We start from the raw sequence: 16,070 nt of genomic DNA on the forward strand, positions 1-16,070 counted from the left end.
CTTAGTGGGAAGAGTCCTAGGCAGAACCTCTCTCTTCACATTCTAGGCTAGATTAGGAGGAGTCGGATGTGCAGGTGAAGATGGGCAGGGAGCTTTCCAGTGTGGGTGAGGAGTCCCAGAGGGAGCATGGTAGGGTCTGTACCTAGGACAGGGCCCAAGACAAGATGGCGTGCGGTGGGGGGCAAGTCCAAGAGGAAGCAGTTGGATATGGCAGGGAGGACTTTTGAGCTAAGGTAGGGGGAGGCCTGGAGTGGACCAGAAGAGGTAGAGGGGACGGTGTAATGGTTTGGGAGGAGACTGGGGTGGCCCAGAATGGAGCCTAGGCTGTAAGGGAAAGCATGAGGACAGCTGGGAAGAGTGTGAAGTGACAGGAGGACTGTGAATTGGGCCGGGAGGAGTCCATTTGGGCAGGAGAAGGGTGCGTTTTGCTAGGAAGGTTCCAGAGCGGCAGGGAGGTGCTCACGGAGGGTCAGCAAGGTGCGGCCAAGAGGGGTGTGGGAGGGTGCTTTCCCAGGGGCCTACTAGGAGGATTCTGAACTATAAAGGTTTCTCTGGGATTCTGGCACAAATCTTAGATGGAGGGCAGGAGCCTCTGTGAATTGGGGCAGTGGGGGGTGGGGTAGACAGCTTGGAGGAGGGGTCTGCCCAGACTGGAGATCAAGCTCTTGGGACTCCTGCGTGGGACCTGGGTCCGAGGAGACTGGGAGCTGGGGCCACTCTCCTGGTGTAGGAGCCTGTTTTGTGAGCAGCAAGGCCAGGGCTGCCGTGGGGTCCTCTTACTTGAGCTGGGGGTGCGGGGGTCCCCCGGCAGTGGCAGGTGACGGCACATCCTGGCTGGGTTTCTGGGCCAGCTGTGGCTTGGCGGGTCGTCCGGCAGGGCCTGGGCCACTGGGCCGTGGCTGCTGCGTGGTGGGTGGCCCAGTACGGGGCATGGGACCCGCCTGGCTGGCCTGGCGTGTGGGGCCGGCAGGGCCTGGGGGTTTCTGGGGTGGGCCCTGGCGCTGCTGACCACTCGGTGGGGCTCCGGAGGCCTTCGGCGGAGCCTGACCAGAGACGGATGTCTGACGAGTAGCCTGCGGGGGGCCCGCTTGGCGCTGGGGAGATGGGGAGGCAGGTGGGCGGGCTGCTGGAGGTGCCCCGGGTCCTCCTGCCACCGGCCGGGATTGGCGGCCTTGAGCCTGGCTCAGTGGCTGGGCCTGGGACACAGGCTGCTGAGGCGCTGATGTGGGACTTGGTAGGCGCTGGGGTAGGGGACTGCCAGCTGGGGGTCCAAGGCCTGAAAGGTGCTGCTGGCCCTGTGGGGGCGGGCGCTGCTGCAACGGGGGTCCCTGGCGTTGGGGGCCTGGGCCTGGCTGTGGAGGGCCACCTGAGGGACAGAAAGAGCATACACGTGAGAGGTGGCTGGCGGGGGGTGCTAGATGCCAGTACAGTTAGAGGCCTGGGAAGCTGGCCCCTCACTTACCCTGTGGTGGGGGTCGTTGCTGAGCAGGAGGCCCTGAGGGCTGCTGGGAGGTCTGGCGGCCCAAGGGCAGGGCCCCTGGGGACGGAGTCTGCGGCAGAGGAGCGGAGCAGGAGAGGTTAAAAATAGTTAGCGGCTGGCGGCTGGAGCACCAGCCAATCCAAATGACACGGGCTCCCCATGTGCTGGGTGTTGCCACCTCTGTGGCTGAGAACTGAGGCGATGTCAGGCTGTGGGGTGGGGGACTGGCTCCCAGGGGAGGGCTGGGGGGCACTCAGGGAAGTCAGCGTAGGGGCTCTCTTAGCAGTTTTTAAAACAATTGGTGACTGCGGCCACATGTGCGTAAGGCGGTGCCCTTAGCCTGCTGCTGATCAGCTCCGGCAGCGGGACCAGGGGCCTGCCTGCCGCCACCAGCCTCCTGGGGTGGCTCGGCCCTCACCCAGCACCAGGGGCCTGACCTGGCTGTGGGAGCCCCTGCCGGGGGAGGCATCCCGCTGCTGCTGCCTGGGCAGGGCCTGGGCCATCTTGTTAACCACAAGCTCCACGATGAGCTGCTTGTCTTCGTCTTGGTGGTCCCCGATGAGTGGCATGGAGGAGCCCACCACCTGAAGGGGGTGGGAAGAAAGGGACCCAGTGAGGACAGAGGAGGGAAGTGCCTGCAGGGGTGACAGTGACAAAGTGCCTTAAGTTGGAGAATTGCATGGCTGCTGCCAAGGAAATGAGAAGCACCAGTTTTGGCAGTGTGAGGAAGGCTTGTCGTTTCTGAGGCCCCTACGGCTCGTGGTGGGGTGGGGGGTCTACAGCTGAGAACAGTTTGAGGAATTAGGGCCCGAGGGCCAAATCTGGCCCAACACCTGTTTTTGGATGGCCCCTGAGCTAAGGGATGGGCTTTACATTTTTTTTTAATTGTTAGGAAAAAAACCAAAAGAAGATTTCACGCCACGTGAAAATATATGAAATTTAAATTTCTGTTGTCTGTACAGTTTTAGGGTAACACAGCCATGCCTTTTTTTTTTTTTAAATAATGTCTTTGGCTGCTTTTGCAGAGCAGCTGCAACAGAGACTATATGGCCCACAAAGCCTAAAACGTGCACTGTCTGGCCCTTGACAGGAAACATCTGCCAATCCCTGCTTTATAGTTTGCTAGGTACGCTGCCATTTACAAAGAACTTCGTGGCTTATAGTTTACAAAGCTCCCGTCCTTTTCAAGGGACCAGGGGATATATGGCATGTTTAGACTTTAGAAAATGCTTTGCCCGGGCACCAATGTTTACAAAATGCCTTACCATGTATAAAGCATGACCATTCACCAAGCACTCTGTATTTTCAAGGTACTTTACAGTTTATAAATTGCTTTACTATTTCCCAGGGGCACCACTGTCTACAAAGAACTTTAGAACTTTGAAAGCGGTTTGCTTTGATAACAGCGGCCTCCTGGTTTACAGAACTTTTTTTTTAATAGCTTTATAAAGCTGTTTATACTTTGCTGTTCACCCAGCACTTCCTATTTTATAAGGTACTTTACAGTTTACTGAGGGCATTAGTAAAGCAACCTTCTGGGCCATGGAGAGCCTCACAGTTTGTGGAGTGTTGCTGCCACGCGCCTGCTCCTCCCTCTGTACCCCCGCCGCTTTCTGGGTGCTCTCACCTCAATGATGTGATCCCTTCCATCCTTGCCGTGCAGTGCTTCCACTGCGCAGATGTCCAGTCCCCCGAAAATCTCTGAGCACGTATCCACCCACAGCTTGTACCTGCCGAGACATGGGGCAAGGCAGCCTGTCAGCGCCTTGCTGGGGTGGCCACACATCCCCACCCCCCTTCTTCCCCTCCCTCAGGGCCTGGGCCACCGCCACCTGTCCGACATGGCAATCTGCTCGAGCATTGCAGAGCCGGTGTTGGTCTTCCAGTTTCCTGACACTGACGTCCTCCTGGGGGCGAAGAGGAGAGATGACAGAAGCTCAGGGGAGCCCAGGCCACATGAGGCGGGGGACCCCAACCCAGGCCTTGGTCTCTGCACTCACATGTAGGCTTTGTAGTTCTGCCCAATCTTCTGGACGCGCACGTCGTATTTGGCATCAATGAAGGGTTCGGCAGTGGCATATGTCTTGGTCAGTGCCACGACACTCGCTATGTCCTGGAAGTCATGCTGGTTGTCTACTTTGACCTGTAGGAGTGGGGCAGGGGTCGTCAGGGCCAGATGAGGACAGGGCAGCTGTGAGGGCAGTGGGAGTGCCTTTGGCGGGGGCATGCACACAGATGACACGGCTGGGCTGAGTACACAACAGTTGTGTGGATACGCCTAGGACCCAAGCCTGCATAATCCCGGGTCTCCGGGTCTTCACACATGCACCACAGACACACAGAGGGGTATATGCAACCTTGAACATACTAAGAAATGGCAGACTTCTCCGCTTTAAATGGGTAAGCAGTATGGTGGGTGATTTATATCTCAGTAAAGCTGTGGAAAAATTGTGTGTGTGTATGTATAGTCTATGCATACGAGCACCCAGACACAAAGTCAGTTGTATACACAATATGAGAGCATACAGGAGAATAGACACAAACGTACAAATTCCGAGTCGGCTTCCTACATACACAGAGCCAAAATCAGGTGGGTGGGAAGCACACAGGACCCCAGGACCCTTGAACATAAAAGCTTACACAGTGTGTGTTCAACACAGAGGCATGATAATACACAGACACAGTGCTGGATACATGAACAAAATAACAGGACACACAAAATTGGTTGAATGCATGACAGACAATCGGGCCAACAATCTAAGAATGTGAGGGGAAAAATAACAAATCGATAAAGACGCCCCAGGTCACACAGTCATACAGAATGACTAGTGAGCATCGAATATGCAATATATGTGGACATACATATGCACGATGCCAGGAGCATGCACCATTTACAAACACACACACACAAACACACCCCATCTGGGGACTCACCTTGCCCATCCCGGAGTGCGCATGCCCCATCTTCACCACCACAGGGTACGTCGTGCTGCTGAGCTGGTTGGGGGAGGGGGAAGGCAGAGCAGGGTCAGGGCGGGAGGGCCAGGAGGGCGATGGCCAGGGGTGGGGGTGGGTGTGGCGCCAAGGGAAGCCCATTCATGGGAGCCATGTGAGGAGCCACTTCCCAGAAGAGGCGAGTCAGAGACACACAGCAGCGGGGGGCACACAGCCTCCGGAGCTCAGAATCGAACTCGGAGCCCTGCCTGCCTGTCCCTCCCTCCCCTCCCCCCCAAGTTCCAGACATCCCGCCTCTGCTTTCCCGGGCAGAGCCATGGGATAGGGGTGGGGGACTTTTCCGGAAAAGGGAAAGTTTGTTTTTACAGTGGACGGATGATAGAGAAGTGAGTGTGTGTGTGCATGCACGGGGGTGTGGTGGTGAGCACGTAGTAACCGGACCCCTCAACCAGGCCCCGTATGTGAGCATGCACAGACACACCCTGGAGACCCGTACACAAGCCCTCCCTCAGAATTCAGACCATCACACCCAAGCACAGAGACTCCCACACACGTTGAGACCCACGAAATGGAAAGACCCACAACCAACACAGGCTCACAGCACACCTTGCTCTCTGGCTGCAGAGACCCACACAGTCATCCAGCCAGCCGGCTGCTCGTGGTGTGGGGCAGGGGCCGGCGCTGCTGGCCAGCCTCATTGCCCAGCAGCACGGCGCGCGCGCGCACACACACACACACACACACACACACACCCTTTCCTCTCACCCAAACCCACGTAACAGAGGGACACACACAACATGGGGGATTACCCATGCAATACAGAGACAACCCTTGGAGGCATGGCCACACAATTCAGAGGCACGTGCAACAATGACGGGCACACACGACACACCTGGGGCGACTCAGCACCCACAGACCCGCGTACAGGGACCTGGACCCACACCGCCTACGGAGATACACATGCTTCTAGGTATTCACAGAACCACCGAGACCCACACTGCGGCCCTGGGCACATGACAAGGATATCTAGGGACACACACACACACACACACACACACATGCCTTGCCGGCTATTCAAACGGAGAGGCGCCCACACGCGCGCGCGCACACACACACATTCAGGTGTGAGGACGCCTCCAGTGTCCCGCGCCCCTGGATGGGAGAGGGGGACGGGTTGGGCGACCTTGGCCCCCGCACCGCCGGGCCAGGCCGCCCCCTTGGCAGCCCAGGCGCTGCCCCACAGGGCAGAGGTGGCCTTCCCGGAGGGGCTGCCGGGGCGGCGGCGGTTCCCAGTTCCCGACAGGCACAGGAAGCCCGCAGGCTCAGGGTGACCGATTGACCTTCAGGCCTCACCCTCTCTCCGCACCCCCACCTTCCTCATTTCCCAAATGGCTGGCGTCATTACGGGGCCCCTGAGAGGCACGGTGTTGGGACGGGGCTACGGGGATCCTCTAGATAGCACTCCAGGATGACAGCGCAGAGGCGGCGCTTGACACAAGGCTCAGGCACGCGGGGACACACACACACACACACACACACACACGCGGCTCAGAGGTGAGCACCACAGCCACAATTACATGTGCCACCTACACCCGCTCTGCAGAGGCAGACAGACGGTTCTCAGAGACCACACAAAACACAAGGGCTACCGAGATGCCCCGGGTCCACACATACACCATGCAGAGGAGCACACACCACCAAAAGGCGCGCACACACACACACACACACACACACCTCAGGGGCAGAGACACGGAGAGCTAGTGCACACGCACTGCCCTTCCCCGTCCCGAGGTTTCTAGCCCCCCCCCCCCCCCCGCGCCATTGCACAAACCCTTCTTGTTTTCTCTGGCCCCGGGCTGGAACACAACTGCGTGCACATGCGTGTGGTCACACCCGCACACGTGTGTAGGCAAGGAGCTCTGCACCCTAGGATGCCCCGGAGAGCCCTAGGTTTGAATCTTGGCTTCCCCTCATCCTGAGGCCATGGGGGACCCCGGGCAGGTGGCACACCCAGCCGGTGCCCCACCTCCACGGACCCCACAAGCCATCCAGCTCCCCAGGTGGCCACACACCCCAATACCCCGCCCGGAGACCCCACTGGTTCCAAAACCTGCACCACAACCCGGAGGCACAGACCCCCTCACGTGTAGAGTCCGCCCAGCTCGGTGCTGACTCAAGCCTGGGAGTCAGAGCTGGCATCAGAGCAGAGGCACCGCGGCAGGGCTTTCCCTTCCCCGCACGTCTCCCTGCGGCCAAGAGCTGACTTACTCAGCCCCGGCCTCATTCACTCTCCCTCCCCACTTTCACAACCGGCTTCTCCAAATTCCTGGTTTACTTCCCTTCTCCGCGCCCCCCACCCCAAACTGGGTCATGTCTTCATTCTCATTCCTGGGGAGGCTCCTGGGAACGCTCCGCTGGCCTCACGGTCCTCATCTGCATAAGGAGATAGGCAAGGCTCTCTCTACCAGGGAAGTTGGGAGGAACAGATTAGTTATTTCAGGGGAAGTGCTTAGCACAGTATCTGGCCCACAGGAAGCCTCCATCCTCCAAAAGCGTTGGGTACCGTTATCAGAACTGGGGCAGCATCCCTTGGCTGGCTGGCATTAACAGGAGGCAGCTGGGATTCGCTGAGGGATGAAGTCCTTACAAAGATTTTAGAACAGGGCTTGACGGGGGCACCTGGATGGCTCAGCGGTTGAGCGTCTGCCTTCAGCTAAGGTCGTGATCCCGGGATCCTGGGTTCCCCGCAGGGAGCCTGCTTCTCCCTCTGCCTGTGTCTCTGCCTCTCTGTGTCTCTCATGAATAAATAAATAAAATCTTAAAAAAAAAGAACAGGGTTCGACGCCCATAAGAGCCAGTGGTAGTTGTTGTTGTTGGCGGCGGTGGTGGTGTGGACTGAGCTAACCTCCCTGAGTTAAGCAGGCTTCGTTAGCCAGGGGGTCATGAAAACCAAATGCGAGAATTGACACAAAGAATATAGGGCACAGCGCACCGTAAGTGCTCAGTAAGTGGCTGCTAGCATCCCTACCATCACTATTATTATTGGTCTGCCTTCCCTGACTAACAAAGGATGTTAATGAGCCCTTAGAGCCCTTTCCCAGGACCCCAGTGGGAAGATTCAGGCAGCATCTGGAAGCCGGTGGGCAGAGATTGCCTCACCAACCCCCCCTCCACACCACCCCACCGGGATGTGGGAGGGTTGGTGGGGAAGGGGCAGGGCAGGATGGGAGGGGATCTGTTTTCTACTGACTCACTGCCCTCTTTCCCCACCAGTGAACTGCCCCCCCAACCCGATGCTCACTAATTCACTGGCATGCTCTCCACTTGCCAGGGCTGTGCCACGCCTGGGGTAAGATCCTGGCACCAGTTAGCCCGGGTTCAGATCCCAGGCAGGCCCTGTGATCCTGGGAAAGTTCTTCAATCCCCCTATGCTCCTATTTCCTCATCTGTAGAATGGGAATGATACCAGTACCCATCTCAGAGGTTTTACTGTGAAATTTATTTATTTTTTTACTGTGAGCTTTAAGTGAAAAAATTTATGCTGAGTGCCTGGTACACAGTTGGTGCTAGATAAATGCTGGCCGTTTGCCGAAGTGTTTGGTCCCCCCCCCTTCAAGATTTTATTTTAAGTAATCTCTGCACCCAACGTGGGGCTGGAACTCACCACCCCAAGATTAAGAGTCATAGCTCCACAGACTAAGCCAGCCAGGTGCCCCTGCCTATGTTTTTTGAGAGGGGTTCAGAGCAGGCTCTGGCTCCAGGCCATCTGAGTTCGAATCCCAGTTCTGCCACTTTGCTAACTGCGATCCTGAATAAGTCACTTAACCCCTCCGTGCGTGCCTCAGTTCTCCCACCTTGTATTCCTCGTCCACTCACCTGCTTTCTCTCTCTTCACTGATTGTACTGAACCTGTTCCCTTTCTGCCTTGCTCACCCTTCACCCAGCTCTCAGATCAACCAGGAGAGGGATTTTGGAGGGTGTGCTTGGCACACAGTAGGTGCACAAAGCAATGTTTATTAAAGGGATTAACTGATTCGGGCTTCAGCCATGGGGAGTTGGGGGGGGGGGCCGCTCGGGTGGACTCTGGAGAGAATTTGGAGACTTTAGGGAATTGCCCTGGGTGGGGGGTTATCCTGCCTCGAAGCCCTCCACGGGGGCTGCCTGGAAGGACTGGTTGCCTGATGTGGAGATGGGGGTGGGTGGCCAGGGCGAGGCCCAGAGGGAGGGAGTGGAGAAGGATGCATCCCTTTTCGGCAGCCCTTGGCCCGCCCCTTGGCCTCCACTGAGGGTGGGCGGATGAGTAATGCATCCAGGAAGCCTGGAGGCCTGTGGTTTCCGCACCGCTGCCACCCCCGCCCCTCGCGTGGACATTTATCCTCCACTGCTCAGGCCCCGCCGCCATCGCCGCAGACCCAGCGCCCAGAGAGACTCACCAGAGGTAGGCTGGGGCCCCCCCGGCAGCCCGCAGGGCCTGAGCTTTCCTGCCAGCCCCCTGGCTGCTCAGTCTGGTCGGCGGGTACCAGGACCCCGGGCCGGGCAAGGAGAGGGGGGTGGGAGGGTGCTGGAACTGCTCCCCCAATTCCCACACTCCACACTCCTTGGAACCCCGACATCTACCCCCGGCTCCTCTGAACCCATGAGCCCCTAATATCGCAGCTGCCTTCCAGGAGGCCAACTCCCCAACCCTCCAGACTCCTAAATCCCCAACACCACAACTTTCTCTGCTCCCAGATCCCTCTCGGGCACCCGCCCCCTAAGTCCCCAAACTCTCTGAGCCCCCACCTCCTCCCAGTTCTTCAGCTTCTCTCCACTCCTCCAACCTCAATATGCACAACCCCGAACCCCCAAATTCCTCCAGCTCCCGGAACCCCAAAGTCTTCACCCCAGCTTCTCGACCCACCTTCCAACTTCTCAGCATCCCTAAATCCTGCAACTCCTCTGCTGCCTTATTCTTCAAACACCACATTCTCATAGCCCCCCACTCACCCAGGCCCTGAAATTGCTCAAGCTCCACAACTCCTAGGCTCTCCCAACCCCCAGCCCCCTCAGCTCTGCTGGGCTCCCAAATCCCCAATGCCCTCCCTTAAGATCTCCACAGTCTCCAACCCCTCAAGCCCTGAGTCCAGTGGCTTAACCCCCTTCCAAGCTGGGTGGGGGGCAGGGCGCTGCCCACTTCTGCCCCTAAGGACCACTGACCGCTCCTCCCCATCCCGCAGAACCCACCATGGCACCCTTTGCGCCCCTGGCCTCCTGCATCCTGCTGTTGCTGTGGCTGACCGCCCCCAGCAGGGCCTGTACCTGTGCCCCACCCCACCCGCAGACAGCCTTCTGCAACTCCCAAATCGGTGAGTGTACCCCACTCTGCCCACACACTCTGTGCTTTGGTTTCCCCTTAGTCCAGCGGGTTCACAAAGGTGACTCCGTCTAAAAAAGTTCCACCTGGCCCTGTGCTGACTCTGCTTTAGCACACTTGCACCCTCGTGCTCCTCGATCACTCCAGGCCCAATCGCACCTCAGGGCCTTTGCATTGGCTGCAGCCTCTACCTGGTACACCCCAGGTATCCACATCGGTGGCGGGCTCAAATGTCAGGATGGCCTTCCCCCACCACCCTGTTCAAAATTTTCACCCCTGTGCCCTAGTATTCCTGACCCCCCAGCTCTAAAATTCCTCATCACACTGAAGACCTTGTAACATTCCATATACTGATTTATTTCGCTTGTGTGGAGTCTCCTCCTGGCTAGAATATGAGCTCTACGAGGCAGGGCTTCTGTGTTTTGTTCACCGTTTTGTTCCTAACCCCCAGAACAGTGCCTGGCACGCGGCGGGCTCCGAAATATTTGTTGAGCGAACAAACACACGATGAATACATGGGAGAGGCTTAAGGCAGCGGGCGCCTGGCAGAGAGTAGTCACTCAAAATACGGATTCATCAGTTAACCTGCGTGCACATCGCTTAGCGTGCCGTGGGCCATTCCAGCCATCCCCCCACCGAAGTGTGTGCTTCGCGAGTGATCCTTCTATTTTACTGGCTCCTGCAGTCCATTTGACTCGTCTCCCCCCCTCTCCCCCACCCCCGCCCGCAGTCATCAGGGCCAAGTTCGTGGGGACCGCAGAAGTCAACCAGACCGACTTAAACCGGCGTTATGAGATCAAGATGACCAAGGTATCCCTCCTGCCCTTTCCCCAGCGCTCCCTAACTCTTCCTTCCCGGCCCAATAAGCCTGAAAGCCGACGGAGTCAGCTGCGACGTGGGGACGCTAGAGGGCTTCAGGGAAGAGCGCGGGGTGGGAGACCGTGTCAGTAAAAGGGACTCTTCCCCCCGCCCGGCGACAGATGTTCAAGGGTTTCAGCGCCTTGGGGAATGCCTCGGACATCCGCTTCGTCGACACCCCGGCCCTGGAGAGCGTCTGCGGATACTTGCACAGGTCCCAGAACCGCAGCGAGGAGTTTCTGGTCGCCGGTGAGGCCCCGCCCCCTCGGCCGGTGCCACGCCGGCCCGGCCCCCCGACGCGCCGAGGCCCCGAGGGGCTGGTCGCGTTGAAATGCGGACCGCCCCCGATTTCAGCCTATCAGAAAGCCGGGGGCTTTGCCCAGCCGGGGGGGGGGTCTGTGCCCCAGGGGCGCCAATCAGGAGCCGCCCTGCCTCCCTGTCCCCGCCCCGCCCCTCCCCGACCCCCGGCCCAGCCAATCAGCTGCCGTCTGTTCCCCTCGCCCCCCGCCCAGGAAACCTGCGGGACGGACACTTGCAGATCAACACCTGCAGTTTCGTGGCCCCGTGGAGCAGCCTGAGTACCGCTCAGCGCCGGGGCTTCACCAAGACCTATGCTGCTGGCTGTGAGGGGTGCACAGTGAGTGCCGGGGCCCTGCCCGCCGCCTGCACAGCCATCCTCCGGCTCTTCCCCAAGCCGTGGCTTGTTGCTCGCTCCCTCTGGCCTTGCCTTGTCCGTCTGGCTGCTCCCCACGCCCTAGGGCTGTCCCTGATCTCTCTTGCTGTTCCCCACCCCCACCCCCCAAACCTGAGACTGTTCCCTGGAAATTCGGGCTGCTTCCTTTCCCTCTAAATCCCTCCTTGTGACTATTTTCTAGTCCCCCTGCCTATTCCTGACCCCCGCCCCCCCTGCGCAGGGATTGTTTCTTGGTTCCCTAGAATGTTCTCCAAGAACCCAAAGTGTTGATCCCCCAACCCACTGACTCTTCCCCAGCATATCTGATTCTTGCTCCAGGGCTCTGACCGCCTCACACACAAGGGTGTGTTACGTTGCTCTTCTGACTATTCCAAGGCTGTCTCCCCGTGGCCCTGAATGTCCTCTGATCCCAGTGACACTGTCCGAGCCCCACGGCTCTGTTGCTACGCCTAAGGCCCTCCACTGGCCAGCTGTTCTCTATTACTGCCACTTGGTCCCTATCCTATGGGAGAATTCCCCTGGAGACCTAACTCCCCCCACCCCCACCCCCATGACTGTTCCCCAACTACTATTCCAGGAAACTGATCAGTTCGCTGGATTACAGTCACCTTGCCAAGCCCAATGACTGTTCCTCCCATGGGAGGGGCTGTTCTTGAGTATTTCCCCAGGTTGGGCAGCACCAGGTCTCCCTAGCAGTTCAATATTGGAAACTGAGGAGGGGAAAGTTCTGTGGGGTACAGGAGGCAGGGGCAGGGGGAGAAGCCCTCAGAGATGTGCCTCCCTCCCCGCCTCTAGGTGTTTACCTGTTCATCCATCCCCTGCAAACTGCAGAGTGACACTCACTGCTTGTGGACGGACCAGTTCCTCACAGGCTCTGACAAGGGTTTCCAGAGCCGCCACCTGGCCTGCCTGCCAAGAGAGCCAGGGATATGCACCTGGCAGTCCCTGCGGCCCCGGATGGCCTAAATCCTACTCCCCGTGGAAGCCAAAGCCTGCACAGTGTTCACCCCACTTCCCACTCCTGTCTTTCTTTATCCAAAACAATGAAATAAAGAACTACCATCCAGCAGGCAGTGTCCATGTGTCATGTCTGGGAACAAAGCCAGGCCACTGATGACCTGGTGGGAACAACCTGGGACCAATGCCGAGGGGGTGAGGGGTGCAAAATGTTGGCTTTTTGTATTTCACATAAAATTTCAGGTACTGGCAATAATTCTGTACGTTGGCATTAGTGCTGGTGATCGGCAACATCGGCAATGACCAGGATAACCTGCATTATCCACCACGATTTATCGGATGATCTCTCTGCTTGATACTTCAAAATATTTTTACCAGGTTAATTTATGATGCTCGTTTGCACGGGGCTCTCTAGAAAATTATCCCACTACTGACAGATCACTACTTCGCTGTCAAATCCCTCTATTCACAAATCCCTCCAGTTGACAAGCTCATCGACAAATGTCTTATCAATTGGCAAACAGCTCTCTTCCCTTGAGCACTGTCCTGATGCCATCCAGGAGGCTGTCCTGCCCCATCCACCTCTGTGGGTGGTACTGTCCTTACTGTTTTGTACTGTTGAGTCTGACTTGAGTGAAAGGGGAAAGCTTCAGGGGGCTCAGAGCACCCCGCTCCACCCCACATAACCCAGCCAGGGACTCTGGAAGAAGAGGTTGTCCTGGCTCCCCACTCATGGCCTGCAGGAGATTCCTTGGAAGTGGCTATTTGGGGAATAGGAAGGATGAGGGGAAGGTGTGATATGGAAATCCCCAAGCTCTGCCCTTCTCCCCCTTCCCCTGCCTCTCCTCCCCTCACTTTATTTTTTAAGATTTATTTATTTATTTGATAGAGAGAGAGACCATGAGCAGGGCAGAGGAGCAGAGGGAGAGGGAGAAGCAGACTCCCTGCTGAGCATGGAGCCTGATGCAGGGCTCGATCCCAGGACCCCGGGATCACGACCTGAGCTGAAGGCAGACCTTAACTGCTTAACCCACTCAGCCACCCAGGCACCCGTCCCCTCACTCCTTTGACTAACACTGAAGGAAATACAGCAGTGAAGTGCAAGTGGGTTCAAAATCAGGACCAACCAGGTATGCCAGCCCACAGCCCCCTGCATACCTCCTCCTACACAGCTGTTCCCTTACCAAAACTGGGGCCTCTAAACCCAAACCTTACCTTTCTGGTTCATCTTCCCTCAGAAAAGCTGAGTAACAGATCCTCCAGACACTCCCTTCCTTAAGCCTTCTTGTTTCACAGCCGGGCCCTTCCCAGTCCTTGGCTTCTGCCCCTGACACCCCAAAGGTCCTGACTCAAGTGAGCCCTGGGGAGCCAGAACCTCTGTTTGGTGCACACATTCGACGGAACACCCGAGTTTCCGGTTGACCAGAATCTGCTTGCACAAAGGCTCCAATAGCATTTCCTTCGGTGAAGGAAAGCCCCCCTGCCCAAGTCCCTCCCATCAGACTACCCACTGTTCCTAAGAAGAAGCTAGGTCTCCTCCAGGGAATTCTGGGTCAACAAGCTGGACCCCTGGAGCCTCTTGCACTCTTAGGAGATTCCCCCAGGGCCCAAGATACGTTCTGAATCAGGATGGGTAGATTTTGAGCATTCAGGGCCTATCTCTCTGCCTGTCCCGGGGATGCCTGCTGCAGCAACAATTTCTGTGTCAACATCTACACCTTGGGAGGATCGAAACCCTGTCCACACTGAAAGGGGCAAATGGTAGCCTTCGCTAATGGGTATAACTGTAAGGGTTCTGGTGGCCTTGTTGCTGTTGGCTCCGCTGCTCCTATCAATTCACCAAATCCTGGTCTCAGCTCCCTGCATTTTTAGGCTGTTGTTTCCTGACCCCAGGGCCCATTCTCTGAGCCCTCAGCTATTTAAATCCCTGGGAGGAAGGCTAAGTAGACTAAGGCAGCAGAAAAAGATGGAGCCCAGCGTGGAGGCCATTCTGCTGATCCACCCACCAGCAGGTGGTGTCAGGAATGGAGACATCCGTGCTTCAAGGATGGGGTGGACCACCAGGCCCTACGGAGGCCAGAATAGCATACAAGGCCACCTCCCACAGACCCTGGCAGGAGCCCCTGGCAGGAGCCCCTGGCAGGATTTCTGTAGTCCTGGGGTCATGACATGCTCCCTATTGCTCTTCTAGAAAATCTACTAAAGTGAGTAAAGTGAGTTATCACGCCCCCCCCCCCCCACTACTACCAGCATTCCGTGTCTGGGTGTGAATCTCTGCTTGGGAGAGATGGCTGGCTGAGAGAGGAAAAACGTGGGGGTGATAGCCTTGTGAGGTGTGCAGGTTGGGGGGTCCAGCTCAATGGGTAGCCTGGAGGCCAGCCCTTCCCTCACTTGAACCTCAATAGTTCTTCCTAAAAAATGGGCCTCACAGTCCCTACCCAGATTCCTTCTGAGGTCCATGCTAGGGTTGGAGGATACTTAATGGAGTGTGTGTGTTCATCGAGGTTTTTTTTCAGGTCAAAACATGAAACTCTCATAAATAATAACTTCATGTGTAATGTTACTAACAGTGACTTAATTTCTGGACATTCAACATGTAGTGGTTAAGAACATGAATGCTGCAGCCAGGTCATTTGCATTCAAGTCCTGCCTCTTCCAGGTACTAGCTCTGTGTCCTTGGGGAAATCATATCACCTCTCTGCGCCTCAGTTTCCACATCTGTAAAATAGGGACAAAAGGAATGCCTAACTCACAGGGACAATGTGAGCATTAAATGAGGCTGTACGTGTAAAATTCCTGGAACTGTGCCCGGAACATAGCCCTTACAAGGATTAGCTAGTTAGTAGTAGTAGTGTGATAAATATAATTTGACCTATAACTTTAGTAGTGATACTTCTTATCAGAAGTGATTATTTATATATTGGAAATAAATGCATAATATTAGTAGTAATCATTTAATGCACTCTGAAAACCTTAGTTTAACTGGTGATCCTGATAATCTGCCCCAGAGATGTTACAACTATTTAATATGCTCATTTGTGATGTTTTTCTTATTACTCAAATCTTGTATACTTTTTCCCAGTGTGCAAGTCTCGCCAATTGAAAAATACCAATAGGGATGCCTGGGTGGCCTAGCAGTTGGGCTCCTGCCTTCAGCCCAGGGTGTGATCCTGGGGTCCCAGAGTTGAGTCCCATATTGGGTTCCCTGCATGGAGCCTGCTTCTCTCTCTCTGCCTGTGTCTCTGCCTCTCTCTCTCTCTGTGTCTCTCATGAATAAATAAATAAAATCTTAAAAAAAAGAAAGAAAAATACCAACATTTTCAAAGACTTCTAAGGAATCCCCCCCACACACACACCTGTAATAATGTTCCTCACTGTGAAGTCTTCATTGTGGACAATGAATCATTACACTTACAAATCTCTTCTGTTGCCAAGACTGCAGGTGACACATTTCTAAGCCCTTGGTAAATCTCCTGGGAGAAGTTCCCTCTCACTGTACAAATCCCATCTTTCACAAATATCCCATAGCAAATACCTGTGTTGAGCTACTGCCTTACTCATAAATATCCCATTGACATATCCTCATTGGTGACCCCCATTGACAAATCTCCCCATTCACAAATATCTAGCAGCAATCTATCACCCAGTGATGAATCCCAGTGACAAATACCTCTCTTCATAATTACTCTCGCCATTTGCATATCCCCTACTGACCACCCAGTTGGCAAATCTATTTATAAATGTCTATTTATGACATAATTCCCATTGACAAT

General features: G+C 56.0%; 2 protein-coding genes across 3 annotated transcripts in view; one reads left to right on the forward strand and one right to left on the reverse strand.

Annotated features, from left to right (window-relative positions):
• Window positions 1–16,070, reverse strand: part of SYN1 (synapsin I) — a 49,554-nt gene that overhangs the window by 1,340 nt on the left and 32,144 nt on the right. For both annotated transcript variants that reach the window (XM_025468896.3, XM_025468895.3), the window contains exons 6-12: window positions 4,415–4,477; window positions 3,481–3,623; window positions 3,313–3,387; window positions 3,108–3,210; window positions 1,918–2,064; window positions 1,463–1,550; window positions 781–1,366 (exon numbers count right to left, since the gene is read on the reverse strand). In XM_025468896.3, the coding sequence (XP_025324681.1) occupies window positions 781–1,366; window positions 1,463–1,550; window positions 1,918–2,064; window positions 3,108–3,210; window positions 3,313–3,387; window positions 3,481–3,623; window positions 4,415–4,477 (1,205 nt within the window). The remainder of the gene's footprint in view (window positions 1–780; window positions 1,367–1,462; window positions 1,551–1,917; window positions 2,065–3,107; window positions 3,211–3,312; window positions 3,388–3,480; window positions 3,624–4,414; window positions 4,478–16,070) is intronic.
• TIMP1 (TIMP metallopeptidase inhibitor 1) lies at window positions 8,612–12,409 on the forward strand. The gene is made up of 6 exons (XM_025468947.3): window positions 8,612–8,873; window positions 9,652–9,780; window positions 10,519–10,598; window positions 10,769–10,895; window positions 11,159–11,283; window positions 12,136–12,409. Exons 1-6 carry the CDS (start codon window positions 8,732–8,734, stop codon window positions 12,304–12,306), a joined length of 774 nt encoding a protein of 257 aa, XP_025324732.1. The 5' UTR covers window positions 8,612–8,731; the 3' UTR covers window positions 12,307–12,409.

The sequence above is a fragment of the Canis lupus genome, chromosome X (assembly GCF_003254725.2).
Source record: "Canis lupus dingo isolate Sandy chromosome X, ASM325472v2, whole genome shotgun sequence".
Lineage (NCBI taxonomy): Eukaryota > Metazoa > Chordata > Mammalia > Carnivora > Canidae > Canis > Canis lupus.

What these genes read in the sequence shown, in the direction of transcription:
- TIMP1 (XM_025468947.3), top strand. Translation starts at nt 8,732, where the DNA reads ATGAGTAATGCATCCAGGAAGCCTGGAGGCCTGTGGTTTCCGCACCGC. An exon ending in ATGAGATCAAGATGACCAAG is followed by an intron (nt 10,599 to 10,768) that starts GTATCCCTCCTG and finishes GCCCGGCGACAG; the next exon opens with ATGTTCAAGGGTTTCAGCGC. An exon ending in CGAGGAGTTTCTGGTCGCCG is followed by an intron (nt 10,896 to 11,158) that starts GTGAGGCCCCGC and finishes CCCCCCGCCCAG; the next exon opens with GAAACCTGCGGGACGGACAC.